At 42.1% G+C, this 27,628-nt stretch overlaps 1 protein-coding gene and 1 pseudogene across 1 annotated transcript in view; both read right to left on the bottom strand.

The window, feature by feature from the left end:
• Positions 1 to 24,657, bottom strand: part of LOC137095076 (syntaxin-binding protein 4-like) — a 152,578-nt gene extending 127,921 nt beyond the window's left edge. Inside the window, exons 1-2 of the mRNA XM_067461284.1 lie at positions 24,457 to 24,657; positions 19,727 to 19,800 (exon numbers count right to left, since the gene is read on the bottom strand). Coding sequence (XP_067317385.1) covers positions 19,727 to 19,800; positions 24,457 to 24,638 — 256 coding nt within the window. The 5' untranslated portion in view covers positions 24,639 to 24,657. The remainder of the gene's footprint in view (positions 1 to 19,726; positions 19,801 to 24,456) is intronic.
• On the bottom strand, positions 17,567 to 17,741 carry LOC137095736 (U2 spliceosomal RNA; annotated as a pseudogene).
• Positions 24,658 to 27,628: the final 2,971 nt, after the last annotated feature.

Genomic DNA, 27,628 nt, shown 5'->3' with positions numbered 1-27,628 from the left:
ATACAAACTGGCTAAGTGCTGGTCCCCTAAAACCCTCTTGTGGCCATATATAATAATTGGGGGGGGGGGGATCAGCACCAATTCATCAAAACATCCCATTTGGGGATTTCAATGTATGGAGGCTGGACAAATCTCATTTGTAAAACTGGAATTCTAGAGATGTCAGGGATGGCAAGAACACTTTATCATCATTGAATCATAGAATCATAGAATCAAAGAGTTGGAAGAGACCTCATGGGCCATCCAGTCCAACCCCCTGCCAAGAAACAGGAATATTGCATTCAAATCACCCCTGACAAATGGCCATCCAGCCTCTGCTTCCAAAGAAGGAGCCTCCACCACACTCCGGGGCAGAGAGTTCCACTGCTGAACGGCTCTCACAGTCAGGAAGTTCTTCCTAATGTACAGATGGAATCTCCTCTCTTGTAGTTTGAAGCCATTGTTCCGCGTCCTAGTCTCCAAGGAAGCAGAAAACAAGCTTGCTCCCTCCTCCCTGTGGCTTCCTCTCACATATTTATACATGGCTATAATATCTCCTCTCAGCTTTCTCTTCTTCAGGCTAAACATGCCCAGTTCCCTAAGCCGCTCCTCATAGGGCTTGTTCTCCAGACCCTTGATCATTTTAGTCGCCCTCCTCTGGACACATTCCAGCTTGTCAATATCTCTCTTGAATTGTGGTGCCCAGAATTGGACACAATATTCCAGATGTAGTCTAACCAAAGCAGAATAGAGGGGTAGCATTACTTCCTTAGATCTAGACACTATGCTCCTATTGATGCAGGCCAAAATCCCATTGGCTTTTTTTGCCGCCACATCACATTGTAGGCTCATGTTTAACTTGTTGTCCACGAGGACTCCAAGATCTTTTTCACACGTACTGCTCTCGAGCCAGGCGTCACCCATTCTGTATCTTTGCATTTCATTTTTTCTGCCAAAGTGGAGTATCTTGCATTTGTCACTGTTGAACTTCATTTTGTTAGTTTTGGCCCATCTCTCTAATCTGTCAAGATCGTTTTGAATTCTGCTCCTGTCCTCTGGACTATTGGCTATCCCTCCCAATTTGGTGTCGTCTGCAAACTTGATGATCCTGCCTTCTAACCCTTCATCTAAGTCATTAATAAAGATGTTGAACAGGACCAGGCCCAGGACGAAACCCTGCGGCACTCCGCTCGCCACCTTTTTCCAAGATGAAGAGGAAGCATTAGTGAGCACTCTCTGTGTTCGTCCACTTAACCAATTACAGATCCACCTCACCGTAGTTTTGCCTAGCCCACATTGGACTAGTTTCCTTGCCAGAAGGTCATGGGGGACCTTGTCGAAGGCCTTACTGAAGTCCAGGTACGCTACATCCACAGCATTCCCCGCATCTACCCAGCTTGTAGCTCTATCGAAGAAAGAGATCAGATTAGTCTGGCATGACTTGTTTTTGATAAATCCATGTTGACTATTAGCGATGGACTGCATTTGTTTCTAAGTGTTTGCAGACCGCTTCCTTAACAATCTTTTCCAGAATCTTGCCCGGTATCGACGTGAGGCTGACTGGACTGTAGTTGTTTGGGTCATCCTTTTTTCCCTTCTTGAAGATTGGAACCACATTGGCCCTCCTCTAATCTGCTGGAACTTCTCCCGTTCTCCAAGAACTCTCAAAGATGGTTGCCAATGGTTCCGAAATGACTTCCGCTAGTTCCTTCAATACTCTGGGGTGTAGTTGATCTGGCCCTGGGGACTTGAACTCATTAAGAGCGGCCAGGTATTCCTGGACGACTTCTTTCCCAATTTGGGGTTGGATGTCCTCCAATCCCTCATCCACCCCATCTTGCTGAGGTTGAAGACTCTCTTTTTGTGAGAAGACCGAGGCAAAGAAGGCATTAAGTAGTTCTGCCTTTTCCCTATCCCCTGTCAACATTGCCCCATCTTCTCCTCAAAGAGGTCCTATCGCCTCCTTGTTTTTCCTTTTTCTACTGACATAAGAATAGAAGCCCTTTTTATTGTTTTTAATGTCCCTGGCAAATCTTAGCTTGTTTTTTGGTTTAGCCTTGCGGACCTTTTCCCTACAGGTGTTGGCTATTTGTTTGAATTCTTCTTTGGTGATTTCTCCCTTTTTCCACTTCTTCTGCATGTCTCTTTTGTGTCTTAGCACAGTTAGAAGTTCTTTGGACATCCATTCTGGCTTCTTTGCACTTGTCCTAGTTTTTCTCTTTGTTGGCACGGTTTGCAATTGCGCCTTGAGTATTTCACTCTTGAGAAATTCCCATCCATCCGTAACTCCCTTGTCTTTTAGTATCTGTGTCCACGGAATGCTGCTCAGCGTTTCCTTCATTTTTTGGAAATCAGCTCTCCTAAAGTCCAAAATGCGGGTTTGACTTGTCTTAGTTTTGGCCTTCCTTTGTACCTCAAATTGCAGGAGCACATGGTCGCTTGCCCCTAAGGATCCTCTCACCTTTTTTACCTCAGAAAAAGACTCATTGGATGGACGTGTTCAAAGCTTGGCCCAAAGCCCCTGGTCAAGGCATTTTTTACTACCAGTTCTTAGGTTTTACCCCTGAGTCTTATACTTTATGTTCAAACCCCCTGAATGACATTGTGAAGATCTCAGGCGCCTTCACACCGGTTCTTTGGCACCATAGGAAGGTCTTGTCCTTCAACTTAGGCCACTGAACTGGGGTTGTGGTTTGCTCCGGCATTCACAGCCATTGAGAGAGAGGGAAAAGGAAAAGCTTCTCAGCTTATAACTCCTAGGACCCTGGACTTTTAGAGTTTATAAAATGTTTTTTCCCTGTTGAAACATCAAGTTTGTGCCTAAGAAAGAGAACTGTTAACAATAAACACCATTTCGAGTCACTTGTTGTGTTCTGGTCCTTGGGAGTTCCAGTTTCCCTAAAGGAGGGCAAGAAGCAATCCCCTGGGGAAAGATGTCACGTCCATGCCTCTTTATAGCCCCAGGCACGACGGCACAGTAGTAAAAATATGACTTCCCTTGATCAGTAGTAAAAAATGCATAGTAGTAAAAAGTGCCCACTTAAAGTGGTAAAAGAAGAACTATCAAGCAAATCTCACCAAAGGGGTTTTTTACCAAGCCAAAAAGAAAAAAATAAAGCCAAAGAGAAGGGCCTCCAGGCCTCAGATCAAGCCGGGGACTCAAGCAAGCCACAAGCCTGTCTTCTCCTCAGCAGCAGCCAGGCCCTAGAAGCAAGTTAGGCCCTGTGGCCTAGAAATCGAGTAAAGCCTGTCTTCCCCTCACAAGCAAGTCAGGCCCTGTAGCCTAAAAGTGAGCCAAGGCCTCAGATCAAGCCGGGGACTCGAGTAAAGCCTGTCTTCTCCTCACAAGCAAGTCAGGCCCTGCAGCCTAAAACTGAGCCAAGGCCTCAAGTCAAGCCGGGGACTCAAATAAAGCCTGTCTCCCCCTCACAAGCAAGTCAGGCCCTGCGGCCTAAAAGTGAGCCAAGGCCTCAAGTCAAGCCGGGGACTCAAGTAAAGCCTGTTTTTCCCTCACAAGTAGGCTAGGCCCATCTTTCCCTCAGTAGCAGTCAGGCTCAAAATCTGCCTAGCAACCGTTGCTAAGTGCTTTCAACAGGCTAAACAAAGCAAGTTTTACCTTTTAAAGAGGAGGCAGCTGTTGTAATTGTTCTTTTCAAATGATTGCATTGCATTTTTTGTGTGCTTTTCAATTGTATGCTTAAATTGTATTGCACTTATACTGTTTAAAGTGTGGGATAAGTTTCTTTTGTATTTTGCATTATGGCAAGCCATAACTTGGAGGTCCCACAAGTGAGTGCAAAATCCCCCCACCCTGCCAGAGAAAGGCATTCCACACAGAAGGCCATATCCATTTTTTTGCATCAGGAAAACCAACTTACTCAGAAATTCAAGAAAATTTGTCAGAGCCTACTCACCTTAGCAAATTCAATGGAGTCATCCACTTGCCCAAAAGAAAGGGAGGTTCTTAGACAAGAATTTCTAAAAGCCTTCAATGATGGTGATGTTATTGCAGAGCAAATAATCTATGTACTGAACAAAATTAACACCCCAGAGTCTTTAGAGAGGGCTAAAAAATTTCCTTTAGCCTGCAAGAAGAGAGGAGGCGCTACAGAGCAGTTCTATTTGAACAAGAGCCTAGTTCCTCATTCAAAGGTGCAGAGGAAAAGATTCGAGGCTCCCCATGTGTAAGCCTTAGTTCCAGTCTGCTCAAGCTTCTACTTAGGATTTCTAGCCTTAGATCCAAACATTCATCTAGGCATAGCAGTGCCTCCTAATCTGCACATTCCTTTCTTAGCACATCTTCCAAAGCAGCATACTTCAATAGAGAGGCTGTTTGTTTGGAAATCAGAAAAGAAGTATTGGAAGCAGAGGCATCTGCTGAGATGGCTAAGCAAGGCCTCACCTTTGAAGAGGAGGAGCTCCTCCTTCAACAGGTTAAGGCCCAGCAGGAACTGCTTTTGGAACAGACAAGAGCCCAACAGGAAGCTGAGTTGGCACAGACGAGAGCCCAACAGGAAGCTGAGAGCACAGACGAGAGCTCAACAGGAAGCTTACTTAGCACAGGCTAAAGCCCAAAAAGAAGCTGACTTAGCACAGGCTAAGGCCCAGAGAGAAATACAGTTTGCAGTGGCAAAGGCCAAGCAGGATACGCTACAGCGGGACCTAGATTTGCTCCAAGCAAAATGAGACACAGCACAAAAGATAGCCAGGGCCAACGTTTTAGCCAAAGCTCTATCACAGGAGCTAACTCAAGAAAACCGTAGACTCCTGCCAACACAAGAGTCTATTGCAAAGGTTTCAGCACACCTGCAACTGGAACCACCTGTAGTGCAGAGTCATGTCTCCTTTGATCATCTTGAAGATCGCTCACCTGTTCCAGTGTTTGCTACTTCAAAGCCAGCCAATTCCCCCAAAGTTCAACAAAGCATGGCCGGGAGGGTGCCATCATCTCTGTCAGAGTCCATCCCTGTAATTAAGCCTCAGAGATACCACCTGTCTATGTGGGAACAAAAGGATGACGTCTTTTAGCAGGATCCAGATGTCCTCTCAGATTGGCAAGGCATGGCCGGGAGTGAGCCACCACATCCATCCCTGCATACCAAGCCAATTGTTTCATCGCTGAAGATTAAAGCTTCAGAGGTGCTGCCTGCCAACAATCTGCTGAACTCAACATCTCCTATCATCATAACAAGATGTGTTCAACCGAAGAACATTGACTCTGTCACACCACAGAAGACTCCTCAGATGTATCCCTACACGCCAGATTCACAATTGGGCTTCCTCCTGCGAAATCCCAGAAGAGATATCAGAGACAAAGGCGTCCAGAAATTCACCGACCGGCCAGACGACTACCTTCTGTGGAAAATTACCTTCAAGAGGGCCATCCGAGATTTCAAATTAGAAGCAGATGAAGAATTGTCTCTTCTTATAGCATGGCTTGGACCCAGCTCAGCCGAGCAAGTAAAGAGGCTCTATGCTGCTGATGTGTCAGACCCTCAAAAAGCATTATCCACAGCGTGGTCTCACTTGGACCAGCGCTACGGTTCGAGCACTGAGATAGAAGCATCCCTCATGGATCGACTCAACATGTTCCCATCACTGAAGATGAAAGATTACAAACAGCTTTGGGACTTCAGTGATCTTTTGTTAGAGCTAGCTTCAGCCAAAGGAAATCCAGAGCTGCCAGGATTGGCATGTCTGGACCAGCACACATCGCAGAGTGCCATTCTCTGCAAACTTCCCTTTCCCCTTCGAGAAGCTTGGGGAAAAGAGGTGTTCAAGTACAAGGAGGCAAATGCAAATGTATACCCGCCCTTCAACTTTTTGGTGGATTTTGTCACCAGAGCAGCCCGTGAGAGGAATGACCCTCAAACAGGTCTTCCCGCTTTGTACCAAGGCCTAAAGCCCGAAAAGACCTCCAAAGAAGACAAAGTGCAGGGCAAAGAACTTGAGTGTCAAGATGACAGACACTACTCTTCCAGCTTCAGTTCAACCAGTTGGCATCAGCAGCATCACCTGTCCCATTCATCAGAGGCCACACAGCCTAGCTGAATGCAGAGAGTTCGCGAAGAAGCCCTATAAAGAGCGGCTTCAAATAGTTCAAAAGGCCAAGGTGTGCTTCAGATGTTGCGGCTCCACTATTCACTTTTCCAAAGACTGTAAAGAAAAGGTGAAATGTCAACATTGCAACAGCCTCAAGCATTGCTCTGCAATGCACAATTTTGATTCCCCTCAATTCAAAGCAAAGTCCCCTGTGAAAGAAGAGACCAAAGAAGTGAAGGACCAAAAGCCTACAGAACCTCAAGTAGCCCTCAAGGCTCCTGCCATTGCCTGTACCAAGCTTTGCCAAAATAACATCAAGCCCAGGATTTGTCACCCAATCTGCCTGGCAGAAGTGTATCCAGAAAAGCAGCCATGAAATAGGGAAAAGGTCTACGTCGCCCTGGATGCCCAAAGTGATGCATCGCTTGCAACCCCAGAGTTCTTCGACATGTTCGACCTTCACACCAAGACAGTGCAATACACCATATCCATTTGCGCTGGAAGGAACAAGATGTGTGGCAGAGTTGCAACTAGGTTCAAAATTTCACCCTTTGGACAAAAGGCCAGTTACGAACTTCCTGACCTTATAGAATGCAGCCTGATCCCTAGGAACAAAGAACAAATAGCCACAAAGGAGGTGGTTCAAGCCCATCCTCATCTCAAAGGCATCCAAGATCTAATTCCAACTCTGGAAACAGACATCGTCATGCTTATCGGCGCAGATTGCCCCATACTGTTCCATATTAGCAACCAGATTGAAGGTCCTAAGGGATCACCCATTGCCCAGAAGTTGCCTTTAGGATGGACGGTGTTAGGCCCAGTCTGTCTGAACAAGATGTTCCAGCCTGTCACTAAAAGACCTTCACTAATGCAAGGATGTGCCAGCCACATCTCAGTTTGTTGCCAGGGAGTAATTCCCGATTACTCTTCCATCTTCAAAGTCACAGAGAGAGATGAGCAAACAGCTTTCTCTAAAGATGAACAAAGATTCCTTGAGATGATGAACAACCAAGTCACTCAAGACCCCCAAGGTAATTGGATAGCACCGTTACCTTTCAAGTCAGAAAGACCATCTCTACCCAACAACAGAGATGTTGCCCTTCATCATCTCCTGTCTTTAAGAAGAAGGATGCTGAAGGATCCAAAGGTGAAGACCCAGATCACCCAGTTTGTAGAAGACCTCTTCAGCAGCAACTACACTGAACCAGCCAGTGCGTGTGCGGAGGAGGAGGAGGAAGAGGCCGATGGTGGGTCTTTCTTTTTTATATATATATATAAACTTTATTATGAGTTTCAATGCATATAAAAAGAAGAACAGCAGGGAAGGTAAACAGACGAGGTAGGTAAGGAAGGAAGGTGGAGGGAGGGTTGGGGGTTAGGGGGTGGAGTGCTTGGGAATAGGGGATGGGAAGAGTGGAATGGGGGGGAGGGGGACATCTTGGACAGTAAACAACAGGGAGGGGGTAGTTAAAAATTACAAGCTTCCAAGTTGAAACAGATTGGTAATATTTCTCATCTAGTACATGTAGTAGTAATATTATAGTGACTAAAATATAGTAAGAGTCTTTCTTTAAAGTTGTCGAGATGGTGGGTCTTTCTTGCTGCAGCCGTCAGCAATGATGGTGACCGTTCTGTCCCCGCGGGCATGTGACAGCGACCCAGCTACTCCTGCAGCCCAGTCCCTCAAAGATGATACTGAAGAAAATTCAAACAATGGCAGCCAACCATCTAAAAGACGATGAATGGGCTCAGGGAACAGTTCACGAAGTTGTGAAACTTCAAGTCAAGATCTCAGCTTTAGCTACTTTGCAGCGGAAAACCTGATAGAGTACAAATGGCCACCTGATGGAACGGGAGAATACTACATGCTTCAAGAACAAGTCAGTGAATACTTGAGTGTGACCTCCTTTAAGCGAAAGTATCCAGATTTAGAAAGAAGAGATCTATCTCACAAAGAGAAACTCTACCTCAGAGAACTAAATGTCTCTGAAGGCGAATGCACTCTTGAAAACCAGGAGGAACCTCTGCCAGCAAGACCGAAAGCAAGAGAGAGAAATTCCACTCTAAGAAAAGAGGGTTCCAAATGATCTGCATCCAAATTGGTTCCTGAGTACAAGGACTTTCCAAATGCTATATGTGGGATTTGTCTGAAGGGTAAGGAGTCCAACAAGAAAGGGAAGGTGGAAGCCCTTTTATACTGCTCCCAGTGTGAAAGCAGTGGCCATCCTTCCTGTCTGGACATGTCTGCGGAGTTTGTGACGATCATTAAGACCTATCCCTGGCAATACATGGAGTGCAAGACATGCATCATATGTGGTCAGCCTCACCATGAGGAAGAGATGATATTCTGTGACGCATCCACCAAGGCTATCGCTGCGGTCGCATACGCCAGACAGAGAGGCATCAGTACCTGCTCTTCAGGATTTGTGATGTCAAAGACTAAAGTAGCACCCATGGACTCTATAGTGCCTAGATTAGAATTCTGCACCGCTGTCTTAGACACTCAGTTAAGTCAAACCGTCAGAGAAGAAATAACTTAAAAGAAAAGGACAATCCCAGACACCAATGGGCTAAGGGTTTTGTTTCTAAGTTATATCCCACCTCGGACAAAAGAATGCACAAGGCCCAAGTTAAGGTTGTTTCCAACAAAAAGGTTGCCTTGCCCAAAAATAGTTGTTTAAAGGACTTGAACCCCTTCCTGGACAATGAGGGTCTCCTTAGGGTTGGAGGTAGACTAAAAAGAGCAAAGATTAGATCCTGTGTTAAAAATCCTGTTATTTTCGCAAGACATACAGTCTTAAAGTTATAATAGTTAAAGGTGTTTAACTTTATTTTGTTTAGATTTCCGAAAGTCCGGAAATCTAGGCCAGGGGTGTGACGGCGCGTGTGGCGACACATATACTTAGAACTATTAGTTGCAGGATTTAAACTGCCATTTTATTCCTGTCTACCTTGTATATGTAGAGTTAAATTTCATTGGTTATTATAGCTGTCAATTTATTGTTGTTGTGCACCAATTGGCTTGTTTCCCCAGTTCATTTGTTTAGGCTCCAGCCCTTCCAAGGGAGAAAGGAAAGGTATCTCTCTCACCTTTTTTACCTCAGAAAAAGACTCATTGGATGGACGTGTTCAAAGCTTGGCCCAAAGCCCCTGGTCAAGGCATTTTTTACTACCAGTTCTTAGGTTTTACCCCTGAGTCTTATACTTTATGTTCAAACCCCCTGAACGACATTGTGAAGATCTCAGGCACCTTCACACCCGTTCTTTGGCACCATAGGAAGGTCTTGTCCTTCAACTTAGGCCACTGAACTGGGGTTGTGGTTTGCTCCGGCATTCACAGCCATTGAGAGAGAGGGAAAAGGAAAAGCTTCTGCTCCTGTCCTCTGGACTATTGGCTATCCCTCCCAATTTGGTGTCGTCTGCAAACTTGATGATCCTGCCTTCTAACCCTTCATCTAAGTCGTTAATAAAGATGTTGAACAGGACCGGGCCCAGGACGGAACCCTGCGGCACTCCGCTCGTCACTTTTTTCCAAGATGAAGAGGAAGCATTAGTGAGCACTCTCTGTGTTCGTCCACTTAACCAATTACAGATCCACCTCACCGTAGTTTTGCCTAGCCCACATTGGACTAGTTTCCTTGCCAGAAGGTCATGGGGGACCTTGTCGAAGGCCTTACTGAAATCCAGGTACCCTACATCCACGGCATTCCCCGCATCTACCCAACTTGTAGCTCTATCGAAGAAAGAGATCAGATTAGTCTGGCATGACTTGTTTTTGATAAATCCATGTTGACTATTAGCGATGACTGCATTTGTTTCTAAGTGTTTGCAGACCGCTTCCTTAACAATCTTTTCCATAATCTTGCCCGGTATCGACATGAGGCTGACCGAACGGTAGTTTCCCTAAAGGAGGGCAAGAAGCAATCCCCTGGGGAAAGATGTCATGTCCATGCCTCTTTATAGCCCCAGGCATGACGGCACAACGTGGGTAGTGTGTCACTTTGAGAAAAAACCCCATAATTTCACAATATTTAAAGTTTAAATAACAAAAATGTATAATTGCAATATACAGTATAACTTTAGGCAATTAGGGGATAACTAGCCTAACTGACCATATCAGCTGAATATGATCAGTGGGATCACCCTCAAGTAACGAATAATTTATTTATAAGCAGAAATAAGGGTTCATAAGGATGCACAACAGTAATAGTGGTGAAATGGAGTCTGTACTATGCTGCAAGATGGCATTATGTAAATTAAGATGGCTGCCGCTATTATTAATGGTGGGAAATGGCACCCATAGCAGAGGCCCTTGCCTCTTCCAGCTTCACCCTCAGTTATCTCAGTAATGATGGTCAATTAAGAAATCCACAACACCCTAGAACAGTAGATTTGATGATGGTTGCTGTGGTTATGTGGTTGCTGGTAATGGCGATCAGAGGGCCCCCAGAGATGCATCCCCCGTGGCATTGCGCTGCTCCCTGCTCCACCAGCCAGAAGTGAAGTCAAAGATTCTCTCAAGAAGACAATGGATTCCCACCAATGCAAAAAACACAAATCCACTAAAAGTTGTGGTACATAAATGACAAAGGTCAATATTGCCTAACAGCTTGTATATTACAATATTCAACAAACGACAAATTTATGTGGTATAGGCATAACACAGTGTATAATGAACAACAACCAGTTGTTTACAAAGATTACACATACATAACATAAAGAATCTTTTGGCGTAAGATCCCTTGCTTTAGAGTAAGCGTAATGTAAAGAGTCTTTCTTAGTGTAAAACCAACTTCTCTTCAGGGCATAGGATCCCTTGCTTTAGAAAAATTTTGGTTCCTTATACACGGATATCCACATCCACGACCGGTTTCGACTAGAGTCTTCCTCAGGTGGATATATGAGACATCAAGTTCTTCACAATAGTAATCCCTCCTTGGGTGTTTTATACAATGGGACAGTGGATCTATAGGGAAAATACAAAGGTGGCTAGAGTATGTCTCAAAGGGGGATAAACATTTGTATGTATTACTCACATTTAAGATATTCATAACAACAAAGGACAAATAATAGGCATAGGTTACTTACAAGTTCTCAGAAGCCGTACTCTGCAGCAGTTTGATTCTCTAGCAAATGCGGACCTTTTCCCTACAGGTGTTGGCTATTTGTTTGCTGTTATTGTTGTTGCTAGCTATTATTGTTATATTGTTTTATGCTGTTTTATGCTGTCTTAATTGTTATTGCTTTGTTTTTAATTGTATTCTGCCTTGGGCTTGGGCCCCATGTAAGCTGCCCCGAGTCCCTTTGGGGAGATGGAGGCAGGGTAGAAAAATAAACTTCTTCTTCTAAAGTTGAAATGGAATCAAAGTGCTATAACTGTTTACAGTTTGCCCTGCACTTTTGCAGATAAGTTGACCATAAAGTCATGCTGGAAGAACTAAACATTCCTATATAAATATTATTTCATATTTCATAAAAATAACACTTTAAATTTACACTTTTCCCACTTTAACAAGCATTCTGGACCCTTATCTCCCATGGAAGCGGAGGGCTTGCCATAGTACAGTTCTCAACCTGTGGGTCGCAACCCCTTTGGAGGTCAAACCACACTTTCACAGGGGTCGCCTAACACAATTGAAAAACACATATTTCCAATGGTCTTAGAAACTGACACATAGTTAACTTTTTCCACCCCCTTCACTTCTCCGGGGGGAGGTATTGACATTATTCACCTCTGCTGCCTCTGCCCCTTACACCATTTTAGAAGGAAGAGACAGGAGCAACAGTGGCGTGGTTTGCTTTGGAGCCAAGAGGGAAGAGGGAGGAGGAGGAGGAGGAAGAGAGAAGGTGAGGGGGGGGGGGCTGGAGGGAGGGGAGAGTTTGAAAGGGGTGGAGTGGCCCCTCCACGGCTAAATCCCAAGGAGAAAGAGAAGTAGCAATGAAAATACATCCTGCATATCAGATATTTACATTACGATTCACAACAGTAGCAAAATTATAGAATCATAGAGTTGGAAGAGACCTCGTGGGTCATCCAGTCCAACCCCCTGCAAAGAAACAGGAAAATTACATTCAGAGCACCCCTGACAGATGGCCATCCAGCCTCTGTTTAAAAGCCTCCTAAGAAGGAGCTTCCACCACACTCCGAGGCAGAGAGTTCCATTCATTCAATGGGCCAAACATCTAGACATAATATACCTTTTAACTGAATAATTTTTTATTGAAGGTTTTTGATGGGGTACATCAAGAGAATGTCAATCATTGACGTATCGTTGATAAAATAAATCAATAGGTAGTGAATCGGGTTCAGGAGTGTGAAGGGGGGAGGGCAAGGGTGGGAAAGGAGTGTGCATAGGGCTAGGAAAGTGTGTGCGGAGAGGGTGGAGGTTGAGGAGAAGAGAAGTTAGTTATGTTATCTAATGATTAGAGCCCGGTTTGTGTGTTAGTTATGGTATGGGTTGATTTTTTTTCCTTTGCAAGTTTCCTCTTTGTGCTATAGTTGATTGATGTTAACATAATTTCTGACTGGGGACCAGTCGACTTTGCTAATCATCCTTGATTGCTTGTTTTTCAGGTGTTCTGTTAGGCAATCCATATTCATTATATCCAATAATTTGAATGTCCACTCTTCGATCGTGGGGGTTTCTTTGTTCTTCCACTTTTTAGCTACCACTATCCTTGCTGTAGTCATCATGTGAAAGAGCAGCCTATCTTTATTCTTGTCCAATTCAAAATCAAAAATGCCTAAGAGGAAGTATTCCGCCTTCATTTCTTTCTTGACTTCTAACATTTTATCTGTTATAATATGTATCTCCTTCCAAAATCTTTTAATTTTGTCACATGCCCACCAACAATGGAAAAAGGTTCCTTTTTTTTCCTGGCATTTCCAGCATAGTCCCGGTGTATTTTTGTACCATTTTGCTAACTTACTGGGTGTTATGTACCAAACGGTACATCATCTTTAGCCAGTTCTCTCGCAGATCATATGAATTTATCCACTTCAATTTGTTATTCCAAATCTCCTCCCAATCTTTTGTTCTTATCATATGCCCTATATTTCTTGACCATTTTGTGAGGCAATTTTTGTTTTGGTGTTTCTCGGTCTTCCACTCCAACCGTATTTTATAAAGTTTGGTGATACCTTTTCTTTCTGTACACATTATTTTGTCCCAATATTTTTCTCTTGGTTCGAAGCCCACTTTTTTGTCTTTATTAAAGGCTTCTGCCAGTTGTCTATGTTGGAACCAAGTAATCTCACCTTAGGTTTGTTTGATTTCTTCTAGTGTCTTGATTCTATATTCTTCTCTATTTTTTGTTAGGATATCCTTGTAGAGGGCCACTTCTCCCATCCCAATTCCCTTCTTTGGTGCACTTCGAGTGGGGATATCCAGAGAGGGGTTTTTGAATATAATTTTGTTTTGTATTTTTCCCAAATTTTAATCAGGGGAGACCGAATAAAATGGTTGCCAAATTTTTTTCTATTTTTCTTTTTGCATACCACAAGTATGCATGCCATCCGCTGTGTAAGTCATAGCCTTCTAGTGCTAAATCTTTAATCTTGTTGATATTAGCAGAGAGTGGGCTAATATAATAACCCACAGGCATCATGATAAAGTTGTAAGTCTGGCAATCCCAGTCCTCCTTTTTCTTTCTTGTCGATTAAGTGTTCGTACTTTATTCTGGGTTTCTTTCCGGCCCATATAAATTTTTTGATTTCCATATTCCATTTCTTGATTATCTGCTGATTTCTTATTATTGGTATGGTTTGAAAAAGAAAAAGTAGCTTAGGCAGGACCATCATTTTTATGGCGGATATTCTTCCTAATAATGACAGTTTGAAATTTTTCCATTTGGTTATTTGTTATTTGATGTCTCTCCATTTTGTTTCACAGTTGTTTTTCATTAAGTTCATGTTTTTAGCTGTTAACGTTATCCCTAAGTATTTGATTTGCTTCACCACTTGGATGCTGCTGTTTTCCTCCAACTTTTTTTTTGTCTCTCTTTAGTTATATTTTTTGGTAATATTTTGGTTTTTGTTTTGTTTAGGTTAAAACCTGCCAATGTGCTGAATTCTTCTATTTTTTTGATCCAATGTTGTAACGTCTCCACTGGCTCTTCTACAATGCAGATAATGTCGTCCGCAAACGCTCTTAATTTGTAGGAGTGTTTCCTGATTTTAATTCCTCTAAGCTCCTTATCATTTCTAATGTTGTTAAGCAGGATTTCCAGTGACATAATAAATATTAACGGAGACAACGGACATCCTTGACACGTTCCTTTTTGTATTTTGATTTTTTCTTCTATTTGTCCGTTGATTAGTATGTTGGCTTCCTGCTCGCTGTAGATCGCTTTTATGGCATTGGTAAAATGGTAGCCCATGTCTAGTTCTTTCATTAGTGCTAGGAAGAAATCCCAGTTGATCTTATTGAAAGCCTTCTCAGCGTCGATGGTCAGAAGAGCGCATTCTTTGTCAATGTTTTTTTCATAATACTCTAATACGTTGATGATGTTTCTAACATTGTCTCTAATTTGACGCTGGGGTAGGAATCCTGATTGTTCCTCCTGGATCCAGTTACTTAGGAATTGTTTATAATCCACGTTTAGTAGTGAAATAGGGCGGTAATTTTTAACATCTGTACTATCAGTATTTTCTTTATGTATCATTGTTATTGTGGCATGTTTCCAGGTGTTAGGTATTTTTTGCGTTTGAAGGGCTTGGTTTATCAGATCCTTTATTTTGGGAGTCAGCTCTTTCTCGTATATTTTGTAATAAGCTGCCGAAAATCCATCTGGACCCGGCGATTTAGTAACATCTAATCTTGAAATGACTGTTTTTATCTCTTGCTCCGTGACTTCTTTGTTGAGATACTCTCTTTGTTCTTCTGTTATTTTCTGCAGTTTTTGTCTTCCCAGGTATTCCATAATCTGTTTGTACCTGTCCTTTCGAATATAATTCTTTATAAAAGTTGTTAAATTGTCGTATTATGTCTTTGTCTTTGTTGTATTCTCTGTCATCTACTTTGATGTTTGTGATATATTGCTTTTGTTTCCTTTTTCCGATTCTTCTTGCCAGCCAGGGACCAACCTTATTTGCGTTGTAAAAATGGTTTTGTTTTGCATATCTTATTTTCTTAGCTAACTGTTCCATTTCTAGTTCAATTCTTTGTCTTTGTAGTATCTCTAGATCCTTTCTAGTCTTGTTGTCGCCGGGGTTTTGCTTCACTTTGCTTTCTGCTATTTCCAGTTTTGATTGTATTTTTTGCATTTGTTCATTCCTTTTTCTGTTCCTTATTGCATTTTGTTGGATACAAATTCCTCGTATTACTGCTTTTCCGGCATCCCAAACCATCTGCGTGCTGACGTCTTCTGTTTCGTTGTTTTTGAAGTAGGTCTGTATTTGTGTTCTAATAAACCGTTGTATTGTCAGGTCTTTTAATAGGTTGTCATTGAGGCACCAATTCGTTTGTTTTCTTTTGTGATTAAAAATTGTTTCGATGGGGCTATGGTCCGAATCTTGTCGTGTTAGAATCTCAATTTTGTTTATTTTTGAAGTTAGTGATTTCGTGGTCCATACCATATCGATCCTGGACCAGCTCTTGTGTCTGGCTGAGAAATAAGTAAAAACCCTTTTCATGCGGTGGTGTTCCCTCCAGGCATCTTGTAAATTGAATTCTTCAAATAGATTGATGACCGATTTTGGTAGCATGCTTGATTGCTGGTTTTTCCTCTTGGTTTCACTCTTTCTGTCCCACTGGGTGCTTGTTATACCGTTGAAATCACCCATTACTATTAGATGGTCATATTTCTCTTGTTGGATGAGTCTTTTCAATTTTTGTGTAAAAGAAGTTTTCGGTCCATTTGGCATATAGATGTTACAGACCAAGGTTTTTTCATTGTCAACTGATACTGTTATGCCCACTAATCTTCCTTCCTCATCTCGAAATGCGAGATGCGGATTCAAGTTTGGGTTTACATATAGGGTTACCCCTCTTTTCTTTTCGAGAGCGAGCGAGAAGAATTCACTTCCTATTTTTTTCTGGATTAGATGCACTGAGTGTCTCTGGGTGATATGGGTTTCTTGTATTGCTACAAGGTCGTATTTTTTTTTTGGCTTATTCTGTGGAATATCCTTCTTCTTTTGTTGGGTGAGTTCAGGCCATTTACATTTTGAGAATAGCATTTAATTGCTCTTTCCATTTTCATCTTGTTTTTCTGGAACTTTTTCCAGAGTTGTCAGCGTAAATCCTGTCACTGTTTCTGTTTTTTCTGGTGACTCTATCCTTTTGACCTGCATTTTTAGGCTGGGAACGTATTGGTGGTCCTGATTTTCATTGTCTTTTTTCAGTGTCGCTAAAAAGTCTTATGCTTTTCCTTCTGACATAATCCATATTCTTTCGTTTTTATATGTGACCATTAGTTCTTCCACCTTTTCCCAGCGTTATCTTATGTGTCATCTTCTTAATTCTTCCATAAGTGGTAAGTATTTCTTCCTTCTTTGTATTATTGAATGTGGATGTTCCTTTAAGATTGTTATCTTTTTCCTTTGTAGTGTGGGGGGTTCTGGTTGCTTTTTCTTAGCATTTCATCTGTTGTGTGTTTCCTGCCAAATTGTACCACAACGTCTCTGTCTACTTTGTTCCTTTTTGCCTAATTCGTTGACACCCTATACGTGCGGTCGATATTTGTCTCCGCTTCCTCTTCTGATATTTCTAAAGTCTCTGCTACTATTAATGTTATTATTTCTCTCAGGTTTTCTTTTGCTTCTTCCTGTACGTTTCTGAATCTTAAGAAGTATTCCATTTCTTTTTGCTTTAACAGGGCATGTTTGGCTTCTAGTCTTCCTTCTGGTAATTCCATAGTTTCAACCTTCTTTGTTAGGTCCTCTTGTTTCTTTTCTAATTTCTCTAGTATTTGATTTTTTTTGTCTCTTGTCTCATTAAGTCCATTTCTTTTTCATTAACCCCAGTTCCACTGTTATTTCTGTTTTTAATTTTGCCATTTCATCTTTAATATCCTTCTTTAAGCTCATCCTTTGGTCTTATGCGATTTTTTTGATATGCATCTTGTTTTTCCTGTGAGGCTTCAAGCTTTTCTTGTAATTTTTGAATTTCTTTTATAATATCTTTTGCCATTGGGTTGCTTGGTGTGGGGGTAGGTGTAGTCAGATTTTCTGGCAGGGAGCCTCTCCTTTGTTCGAGTTTATTTTTTGGATTTGCCATGCTGATCCACCTCTTTATTAGTTCCCCAATTTTGAGATCTTTCTCCTTGATATGCCTTGGTATGCCTCCCCCCCCTTGTGTTATTTTTATTTATTTATTTATTTATTTATTTATTGTTATTATTTTATTTTTATTTTTTATTTATTATTTATTGTTATTATTTAAATATATTTGTGTATATAATTTTTGTTATTATTGTTGTTATAGTATTTGTGTTAAATTTTTGTTGTTGTTATTGTTGTTCTGATTTTTATTTTTTATTTCTTTATTATTTTTATTATTTTTAATTTTTTATATTTTTATTATATATATACAGGGTTAGTCAAAATGCATAGGCCAATAAGCCATTCAATTGAATGGCTTATTGGCCTATGCATTTTGACTAACCCTGTATATATATATATATATATATATGTATATATATATATATATATATATCAGATATTAAACTGATAAGAACAGATACTACACTTGATCTTAGCCAAAAGGCCGAGAAGCGAGGGTCCTTTTGCAGGTGTAGCGTCCCTGCTGTTGCTGCTGAGAAGAAAGGCGTGGTCTGAACAATTGAGACAATGGCGTGGCAACCGATGGAGATCAATCCTGAGATGCTGAACAAAGTGCTGTCCCGCCTAGGAATTGCTCCTGGCTGGCGGTTTGTGGATGTGCTAGGGTTTGAGGAGGATTCCTTAAATGCAGTACCCAATCCAGCTTGTGCACTGCTACTGCTTTTTCCTCTTACTGCTCAGCATGAAAACTTCAGAAAACAGCAGGTCGAAGAACTAAAGGGTCAAGAAGTAAGCCCAAAAGTCTATTTTCTGAAGCAGACTGCCAGTAATTCATGTGGAACTATTGGCCTTATTCATGCGATTGCTAACAACCAAGATAAAATACTGTTTGATGAGGGTTCTGCACTGAAAGAGTTCCTTAATATTTGTATATAATTGTGTATATCTTTGATTGATTTTGGACTCACACTGCTTCACCCCGATGAATCTTTTCACAGTTTCCCCTTCAGTGTTTATTTCTTCCAAGTTACCTTCCAGGGTCTTCTTTCTTTTAGATTTGCTACACTCTCACTATTCTGGTAGCTTCTTTGTTCGCGGTTCTTCTGTATCTTTTCCTATCTCTAGCGTCTCACTACGTCACACTTCATCCGCTCCTCTGTCTTTTTAGTCACGTCTCTTCTGCTTCTTCCTTTTACTATCTCTAGGGTTGCTCTTTCTACTTCCTTACTCTCTAGGCTTCTTCGTTCTCCTCTCTCTGACTCTCCAAGCCACTTCCGCCTTCTCCCCCTTCCCAGCGTTCCGCTGTGGCGTTCTTCCGGTTGGGCCTTCAGTGCCTTCCGGGGGAGTCCTCCTCGTGGACTCTCGGCCTTGGGGCTTATCTGCCCCTGGCTTATCAAGAGGAGAAAAGGATAGGGGGGAGAGAAACTCGGCGTCCTTAAGGACAATGTAAGCTTTTGTTTTGCCTCTTGGCTTTCCGCTCCCCCTCCTTTCTTTCCCTGCCTAGAGTTTCTTTGACTCTAATTTTTTGCCCAAATTTCTTTGTTCTTAAAATTGAATTGATGGCCTAGTTTGGCAGATTTCTCTGTGGGCTTTCGGCAATACCTCAGATTCGCTTTTAGGCTGCCAACGTTGTTTTCGCTAGTCCTGTTTGCATGCACTTCTTTTTGCCCTCCTTTATCTCTTTTATTTCCCGTATGTTTTTCCCACGCGCTTTCCTATTGAGTTCTCTTATGCCAGAGGCTTTGTTGTAAAGATAAAGCTGTTCCTGCGTGCTTTCTTATGTGTTCATTTGCTCTCTTGCTCGTTGCTGTAAAGTTTTCATTATTGCAATAGCTTAGCAATGTAGCTTTCTGTTAAGCTTGCGAGAGTTATTTATAACTGAGCTTTACATGAGCTCTCAATGGAGTCTGTAGTTTGTCTATAGTTTATTATTTTCAGGCTTACTTACTGGTGATGAGATCCCAGTTTCACTCACTGCATCAGAATCTTCACCTGATCTCCTCCACGGTCTCTCTGTGTAAAAAGAACGGGCAGTCGGCTGTTGCCCCATTCCCAGCTCTCTGATGTGGGTCCCCCTGTGGCAAGTCGCATCCCCAATGCCTCCTCTCATCCGGGTATTTAGCTGACCCCCCTTGAGGGGGGGCCACTTTTGACCATCGGTTTGAGGGGCTACGGAGTTTGGCGTCTCTTGGGCTCTCAATCCGGTCCAAGATTAGGGGATTACTGACCACCCTGCTTGCATTCAGGAGCTGACTCTCAGGAGTGTCTCCTGAGTCCTGCCAGCCGCCATTGCCGCCCAACCGGAAGTTCTAGACATAATATACCTAAAGAGCTTTGGGTCTTGTGTTTGTAGATCAGCCTCATAAGAACTGATCTTTGTGGGTTGTGACAGGATTGTAAGGCAACAACATGAAGTCTCTTTAGAAGATCTTTGGTCCTCTTTGTTGTCACATAGTACAAAACCAAAGGCTAAACACTCACCCAGGCCATTGGTGCAGTCATAGAATTCGATGCAATGCACGGTCCGATCCATACCATATGGTCCCATTAGTGTCCTGAAAGTAGAAACCAAAATGAAAAAGGGGACTTTGTATGGCCCGCGGCTGGCAATAGGATTTCAAGCATTTCCTGGCACTAACATATAAATGCCCCCTTGATCCGTTTATCAAGCTTTTGTGATTAAAACCAAAATTGTTCATGGCATAACAGTTCAATTTGCTATCTTTGGTTGCAAAGATTGTACACAGTGCTAAAAAGACAAGTACGGAAATGGGAAAATTAAGCCTGAATAAATAAATAAATAATAATAATACTTTATTTGTACCCTGCTACCATCTCCCCATGGGACTCAGTGCGGCTTACATGAGGCCAAGCCCAAATACAACAATACATGCAATAATAACAATAATACAAGCAATTAAAATCAAACATAGACAATAAAACAATAACATAAGCATTAACAATAAGACAACACTATTAAAAACTATGGGAAGGCCAAATGTAAATTTAAATTAAAAATAATGCTGGACATGGGTGGAAAAAAAGTGATGGGGCATTTGTGGAAAACATACAAGCAGACCTAAAACAATGTATTTATTTATTTACTTCATTTATATACCGCTTTACTCAGCCCTTAGGCGACTCAAAGCGGTTAACAGCAGCAATTTCAATGCACACATTACAAAACCATTGGAGCATTTAAAAACAATAGCATAACAACAATTAAACATCAATATGACAAATCATTTGCGTCTCATCAATAGAATCAGAATCCAATCTCATCGTCAGTTATTCCGTGTTCCTATAATCAATTACACTGCCTAATCGAATGCCTGTTCGAACAACCAAGTCTTTACTTTCCTCCGAAATGCCAATAAGGAGGGGGCCGATCTGATATCTGTAGGAAGGGGGTTCCACAGCTGAGGGGCCACCACTGAGAAGGCCCTGTCTCTCGTCAGACATGCTTGTGATGCTGGCAGGACCGAGAGCAGGGCCTCCCTAGATGATCTTAATGTCCTAGCTGGTTCATAGGAGGAGATGTGTTCGGAGGACAAAGTGCTGTGGGATCATTATTCTGGGAAGGCACACGAACAACCATGTCTTCATGCTCCTTCTAAAGACTGCCAGAATTGGGGCATGCCTGATGTCCTTAGGAAGTGAGTTCCAGAGTCGAGGGGCCACCATCGAAAAGGCCCTCTCTCTCATCTGCACCAATCATGCCTGCGATGCAGGTGGGAGCGCGAGCAGGGCCTCTCCAGATGATCGAAGAGATTATGTGGGTTTGTATACAGAAATGCGGTCACGCATTTCTGTATACAATTTCTAATGAATTCTCATTAGAAGCCAAAATTAGCAAACTCCAGCTACAGTATTGTACTTTGGACATCTGTGGTGTTTGGCTACTTAAGAAAATACTGTGTTTTAATGCTCAGTAAAAGGGTTTAACTATTCCAAAGGCAGCAATTCCTGCCTGATCTTGGAAGTTAGACAATGTCAGCACAGGTTAGTCCTTGGACAGGAGACTGCCAATGGATACCAGTTGCTGAGGGCTGTATTTCAGAAGAAGGAACTAGCAAAACAACCTCTAAGGAGTCCATGCCTAAGAAAACCCAGTGGAATGCATGGGGATGCCATAAGTTGACAGGTGTTGGAAGGCGCATATACAGACAAGGCTGTGAAAGTTGGACAATGAAGAAGGCAATAGATTTGCCTGAAATCGGCTGGAAGATAGTTACCGCAGACTGCCCCAAAGGCAAATAATTGGTTCCAAAAGAAAATATCCTCTACCAGAGATTTCACATAGGTTTTGGAAAGCATAGGGGATGGTACTGATCTCTGTACTATCCTCACCAGCAAATAGCTGAATGACTGAAAAGGAGGCCCCCAGTAACAGCATCTCAGGATGTTCAGCCATGAAAGACCCAAACCACTGCAAGGCAATGCCTCCAAGTCCCATAATAGCAAGATGACCTGGAAGGCTGCCATGATTGGTGGTATCAAACGCTGTTGGGTACCCCTGTCCATCTCCTGGAATACATCATCCATTAAGGCAGGCATGGGCAAACTTCAGCCGTCCAGGTAGGCTGTTAGGAATTGTGGCAGTTGAAGTCCAAAACACTTGGAGGGCCAAAGTTTGCCCATTAAGGCAACCAAGGTTGCCCATTAAGGCAACCAAAGTTGTTTCTGTCCCAAAGCCAAACTTGAACCCAGATTAAAATGGGTCCAGGCAATCAATTTCAACCAAAACAGTTTGTCCATGACTTCACTTAGAAAGAGGAGATTAAAGACTCCTAGGCTGAATCTTCACTGCAATTCAATGCAATTTCAGAATGTAGTTTTACTACATTGCACTGGATTATATGTCAGCCTGGACTTATATAATCCAGTTCAACTGGATTCTGAAACAGCATTATTTGGCAGGTGAGATCCAAGAAAGGTTTTTCAATGAAGGTCTTACAGTGGCATCATTTAAGAAAGTTGGAGCATAAGCCTCTTTGAAAGAATAATTTACCACATCCACACATATCTTTTAAAAAAGAAAAACGCACATATGAACAATGACAGACATATTCTCCTTTTGGTCACAGTGCTGTCTGGATGTAGGTGAACGACAACTCCTATAAATCATGGTGAATTCTTCCCAAACTTCTTGTTCAGTTGCTGATCAATTCCTTGTTGCTGTATGCCATAGGAATGGGTAGGAAAGGGTTAAGGGAGAGGCAGTGAGCATTCCACACCCATGGAGAGAAAAAGGAACCCTGGGATGCACATTCTGAAGGAAAAACAGAACATCTAGGATGAAATTGTCCCCCAATGAAAGTCTTCACTAGGGTGGTGGGCAGTATGGTGTTTAGCAGGGGTTGGGAGACATGTTTATTGTGCCCGCTATATCCTGAAATATCCTTGGAGGGAGTGCTTTTGATGGCTCCCCAGTACTGTGGGTTATACCTGTTTGTGGAGGCAGGAGATTGTCTGTGTAAGTGGACACCTCCACCATATACACACATTTTCACTTTTATTATTATGTGTATAGATGGATAGATAGATAGATAGATAGATAGATAGATAGATAGATACCAGTTAGGCTGGTATACTACTTTGACAATGTCAACATTGGTTGAGATCCTTCAATCTAGCCTGAACATTTGCTGGCAGATTTATGTTATGCAACCCCTGTGATGAATGTGAATCTATTATCAATGTGCATAAAAGAAAACCCATTGCATAAGAACACTACACAATAGGCAAAGCCAACATCTAACAGCCAATGTCCACTCACAGGCTGTGCTGATACATCTGATTTTGGAAGTTAAGCAGGATCAGCCCTACTTAATATTGGATGGGTGACCATCGATGTATCCTTGATGCTGTAGACTATATTTCAGAGGAAGGGACTTGCAAATCAATCTCTAATGATCCTTTGAATAACAAATCCCAATGGTGTTCTGTATTTCACATTTTTTGAACTTTGGAATACTTTAATATACATAATGGAGATGGGACCTAAATCTAAACATGAAATTCATTGTGTTGTCGAAGGCTTTCATGGCCGGAATCACTGAGTATCTGTGAGTTTTCCTGGCCATATTCCAGAAGCATTCTCTTCTGACATTTTGCCCAAATTTATGGCAGGCATCCTCAGAGGTTGCCTAGTTTCCAACAGACCTCACAACCTCTGGGAATGCCTGCCATAAATGTGGGTGAAACGTCAGGAGAGAATGTTTCTGGAACATGGCCATACAGCCCAGAAAACTCACAGCAACCCAATCAAATTCTGAAAGTAATTTTGTATACAATATTTCAAATAATTTTGAGCACGAGACACAGTTTGTATACATTCAAACTTTAGAAATCCAAGGCGTTACTATCTCACCTCCCATGCAGACAAATTGTAGATTTTGGAAATCCATATAAGGGATAGTAAAGGTAAAGGTTTTCCCCCGGAAAGTCCAGTCGATTCTGACTCTGGGGGTTGGTACTCATCTCCATTTCAAAGCCGAAGAGCTAGCGTTGTCCATAGATACCTCCAAGGTCATGGGGCCAGCATGATGACATGGAGCGCCGTTACCTTCCCACACAAGCGGTACCTATTCATCTACTCACATTTGCATGTTTCTGAACTGCTAGGTTTGCAGAAGCTGGGGCTGACAGTAGAAGCTCATGCCGCTCCCCGGATTTGAACCTGTGACCTTTTAGTCAACAGCTCAGCAGTTTAACCCACTACGCCACCGGGGCCTCACTCAACCAGTATTGGGCCAGGATTCTGGAAAAGCAAGGCCTCGAATTCCTACTCAGCCATTGAAACTTGCTTGGTGATTTTTGGCAAGTCACTCATCCTCAAAAGAAGACAATAGCAAACCATCCTCCAAATAAGCCTTTCCAAGAAACCCATAGTATAAGCACACTGTAAGTCAAGAGTTGGCTTGAAAGCTATGTAACAGCGCAGCAATGTCACTAACAGGTGGCTAACCAATGTCACTAACAGGTGGCTAACCTCTGACCTAAAGACCTGTATTCAAAACATTTTAGAAAAATCTCCCGTTGTTTCGTATTTCTGGATGAAGCCATGACCTTCTCCTCACCAACAGATGCATCAGAGAGGACCATTCCTGGAGGTAGATCCCACCTCCCATTATAACTCTTTGCAACCCAATAGAGCCACCAGCATCTTCTCAATCCCCATTTGAATTTCGCTTCCTCCAAGGCATTACCTGCAAATGATGACTGCTCCTTTGTAGATGACCGAAAGAGCCGGCATCTTGTGCTTCGAAGTTTTCCAGTTCCGGCCTGGATTGTAACAGTTCTGCCTCTTGCCGAGATCCGATAAAGAGTGGGAAAGGGCAAGGGAGGTCATATGACCATCCCTTGGGGATGTTAATTCATACCTAAACATAGGTGCGGATGATCGGGAGAAACCCCCAGGCACTTAAGATTAAGGCTGTGGGGCCTCTCGCAAATGGCTTCTCCAAGAGACAGGAATGGGCTGGGGGCAGGGAGGTGGCAAAACAAATCAATTAGGCTTAAATAAATCCTCTAACCCACCCATCCCTCTTCCCCCCATAGTCCTTGCTTACGTGCAATTACAGCAGCAAAGTAATTATTCGGATGTGTTTTTATTGTTCGTTGTGTCCCTGGCTCCAAGCAGGTGGACAACGTCCAAAACAGGTCAAGTGTCTCTTCTCCCAGGAGGCTTCAAGTGACAGCCAGCCGTAATCGTGCCTCACTCCACTTCCCTTTAAAACCCTTTGTAATATCCTTGTGTGGGTTCTATTGTGGTGGCAGTGTTGAGTAGTGCTATTCTTCTGGTTTCGCCACTCACTAGGTGTTGTTGGTGGAGTTCTTTGACCATCACCTTTCCAAGTTCGAATCAGGAACATATGAATTAGGGAGGCAAGGGAGTGCCTTCAAGTTGCCTGTGTATTTGTGGAGACCGAGTTTCATTGGGTTTTCTTAGGTGAGGAATACTCAGTGGTGGTTTGGCCTTCGAAATACAGCATTGCCCTCCACATTTGCAGGTTTGACTTTTGTGAATTTGATTTTTTGCAAGTGTGATTGAAGTGTTTTCTCCAGGAATCTCTAAGTCCTCCAGCATAACTGTATGATCAACTTCCAGAAGCTGAAGGACTTAGAGATTCCTGGATTTAGAGATTACAGAGAAGGGAAATGTCCAGTGATAGATGGCTGACTTATAGGCAACTGCTCAATGTAAGTAATCAGGGAATAAGAATGAAAACATTGGAGGAGATAAAATCAAAAGAACCCAAGTTTTCCTGGTTCCAGTACTGGCAAGTTAATGAAAACTTGCCAGTACTGAAAAGAAGACAGAAAGATAGGATTTGAACTGAAAGAAAATCTATGGGATAAGATTATTAAGATGGAAAATAAATTGATCAAAAGACTGTATCAACAACTTTTAGCATGGGAAACTGAAGAAGAGCAAGTAAAGGCAGTCATGATTAAATGGACTAAAATAATAGGACACACGATCACCATGGTAAAATGGGAGGAGGTTTGGAAAAAGAAACTAAAATACGCGTACGCTACAGAGATCAAGGAAAACTGGCTTAAGTTGTTTTATTGTTGTTGTTTTATTTATAGTATCACACAAACTAGCAAAATATAACAAGGGTAAAATCAATAAAAAATGCTGGAGATGTGAGAAGAAAGTGGGTACGTTTAAGGACATGTGGTGGGAGTGTAAAGCTATTTAAAAGTTCTGGTTTGAGGTGTATAAAAAATTAGGAGAATTTTTTTCAACTAAACTACGAATTTAAACCAGAATATTTTTTGTTAGGAATGACTGACCTTAATTTGAACAAAAATGATGACAAAATTTTCTTTTACTTCATAACGGCAGCAAGGATTTGCATAGCCCGCGAATGGAAAAACAAGGATACAGCAACTTTTAATTCTTGAATTAATAAGGCTATAGACATCATGAATATGGATTTGTTAACTCAGAAAATAAGACAAAACAGAGTAATAGTTAATAATATGGACTGGAACAAGTTCATTAACTTTCTAAAAAAATTAATTACAAATATTTCTAAAAAGGAAAGGAATAGAAGAATCCTAAGGGCCATGATATAATGGGTTACAGCAGTGTTTCTCAACCTGGGGGTCGGGACCCCTGAGGGGGTCATGAGGGGTTGTCAAAGGGGTCGCCGAAGACCATCAGAAAACATAGTATTTTCTGTTGGTCATTGGGATTCTGTGTGGGAAGTTTGACCCAATTCTATTGTTGGTCGAGTACAGAATGCTCTTTGATTGTAGGTGAACTATAAATCCCAACAACTACAACTCCCAGGACTAACTGAGACTATAACGTATATTTTCCTTCACCCCTCTGAAGTTTCCAGCTCATTGCTCTAAAGAAATAACTCTTTGTGATCAATAAAACTTATTTTGAGTTATCTACAGTGTTTTGGGTCTTTGAGAGTTCCAGTTTCCTAAAGGAGGGCAAGAAGTAATCCCCTGGGGAAAGATGTCACATCCATGTCTCTTTCACTAAGAGCTATAGCCCCCAGGCACGACAGCACAATGTGTGTCGCACTGTATTGTATGGAGGTGGATGGGGGTCATCTGTTTGTTTAGGGCTTTTGTTGTTGTATTTGTTAGGTAAGAAGGTATGTATATATACTGAAAATATCATATGTGAAGCCATACACATATAGGTGGTACGGACTTAAGATATACAGAGGGAAATATACAACCCTCAACTGTTGTAGATATTGCTTACTTGTATGTGTGTGTGTTTGTTTGTTGGTCTTGCTTAACCTTCAATAAAAATGACTTAACAGAGATTACTATAGGTTTTTAAAAAAGAGAATATTTAAAATTTGTGGTTTTTCCATTTCTGCAGAGGTCTTGTGTTGGTTGACTGTACCTTCTCAGAGCCGTGGTGGCACAATATGAACCACTGCGAAACTAAGATCTTCAGGGGAGAACCTGCTCTTGGTCCCGCCACCATCACAGGCACTTTTGGGGGGACAGAAGACAGGGCCTTCTCTGTGATTGCCCCCTGGATATGAAACTCCCTTCCTGGCAGTATTAGATCAGCCCCCTCCCTCCTGTCCTTCAGAAGGATGGTGAAGACCTGACTGTGGGACCAAGCCTTTGGGGCAGTGCAATGAGGCAAAATGGTGTCCTGAGATTGTTTTAAAGCAACTTTTAATGTGGATATAAGTGATTTTAATGTTCGTATATATTTATGGTTTTATGTCCCGGCATTGAATGTTTGCTGTATATATGTTGTGCTCCACCCAGAGTCCCCTGCTGGGTGAGAAGGGTGGAATATAAATGTTTTAAATAAACAAGGGTTAAACTTGTGCCGGCTGAACTGCTGACCTGAAGGTTGTTAGTTTGAATCCTCAAGATGGGGTG

This window comes from Anolis sagrei, chromosome Y (genome assembly GCF_037176765.1).
Source record: "Anolis sagrei isolate rAnoSag1 chromosome Y, rAnoSag1.mat, whole genome shotgun sequence".
Taxonomy (NCBI): Eukaryota; Metazoa; Chordata; class Lepidosauria; order Squamata; family Dactyloidae; genus Anolis; species Anolis sagrei.
Note: the sequence above shows the minus strand (reverse complement) of the source record. Positions and strands in the feature narration are given on the sequence as shown.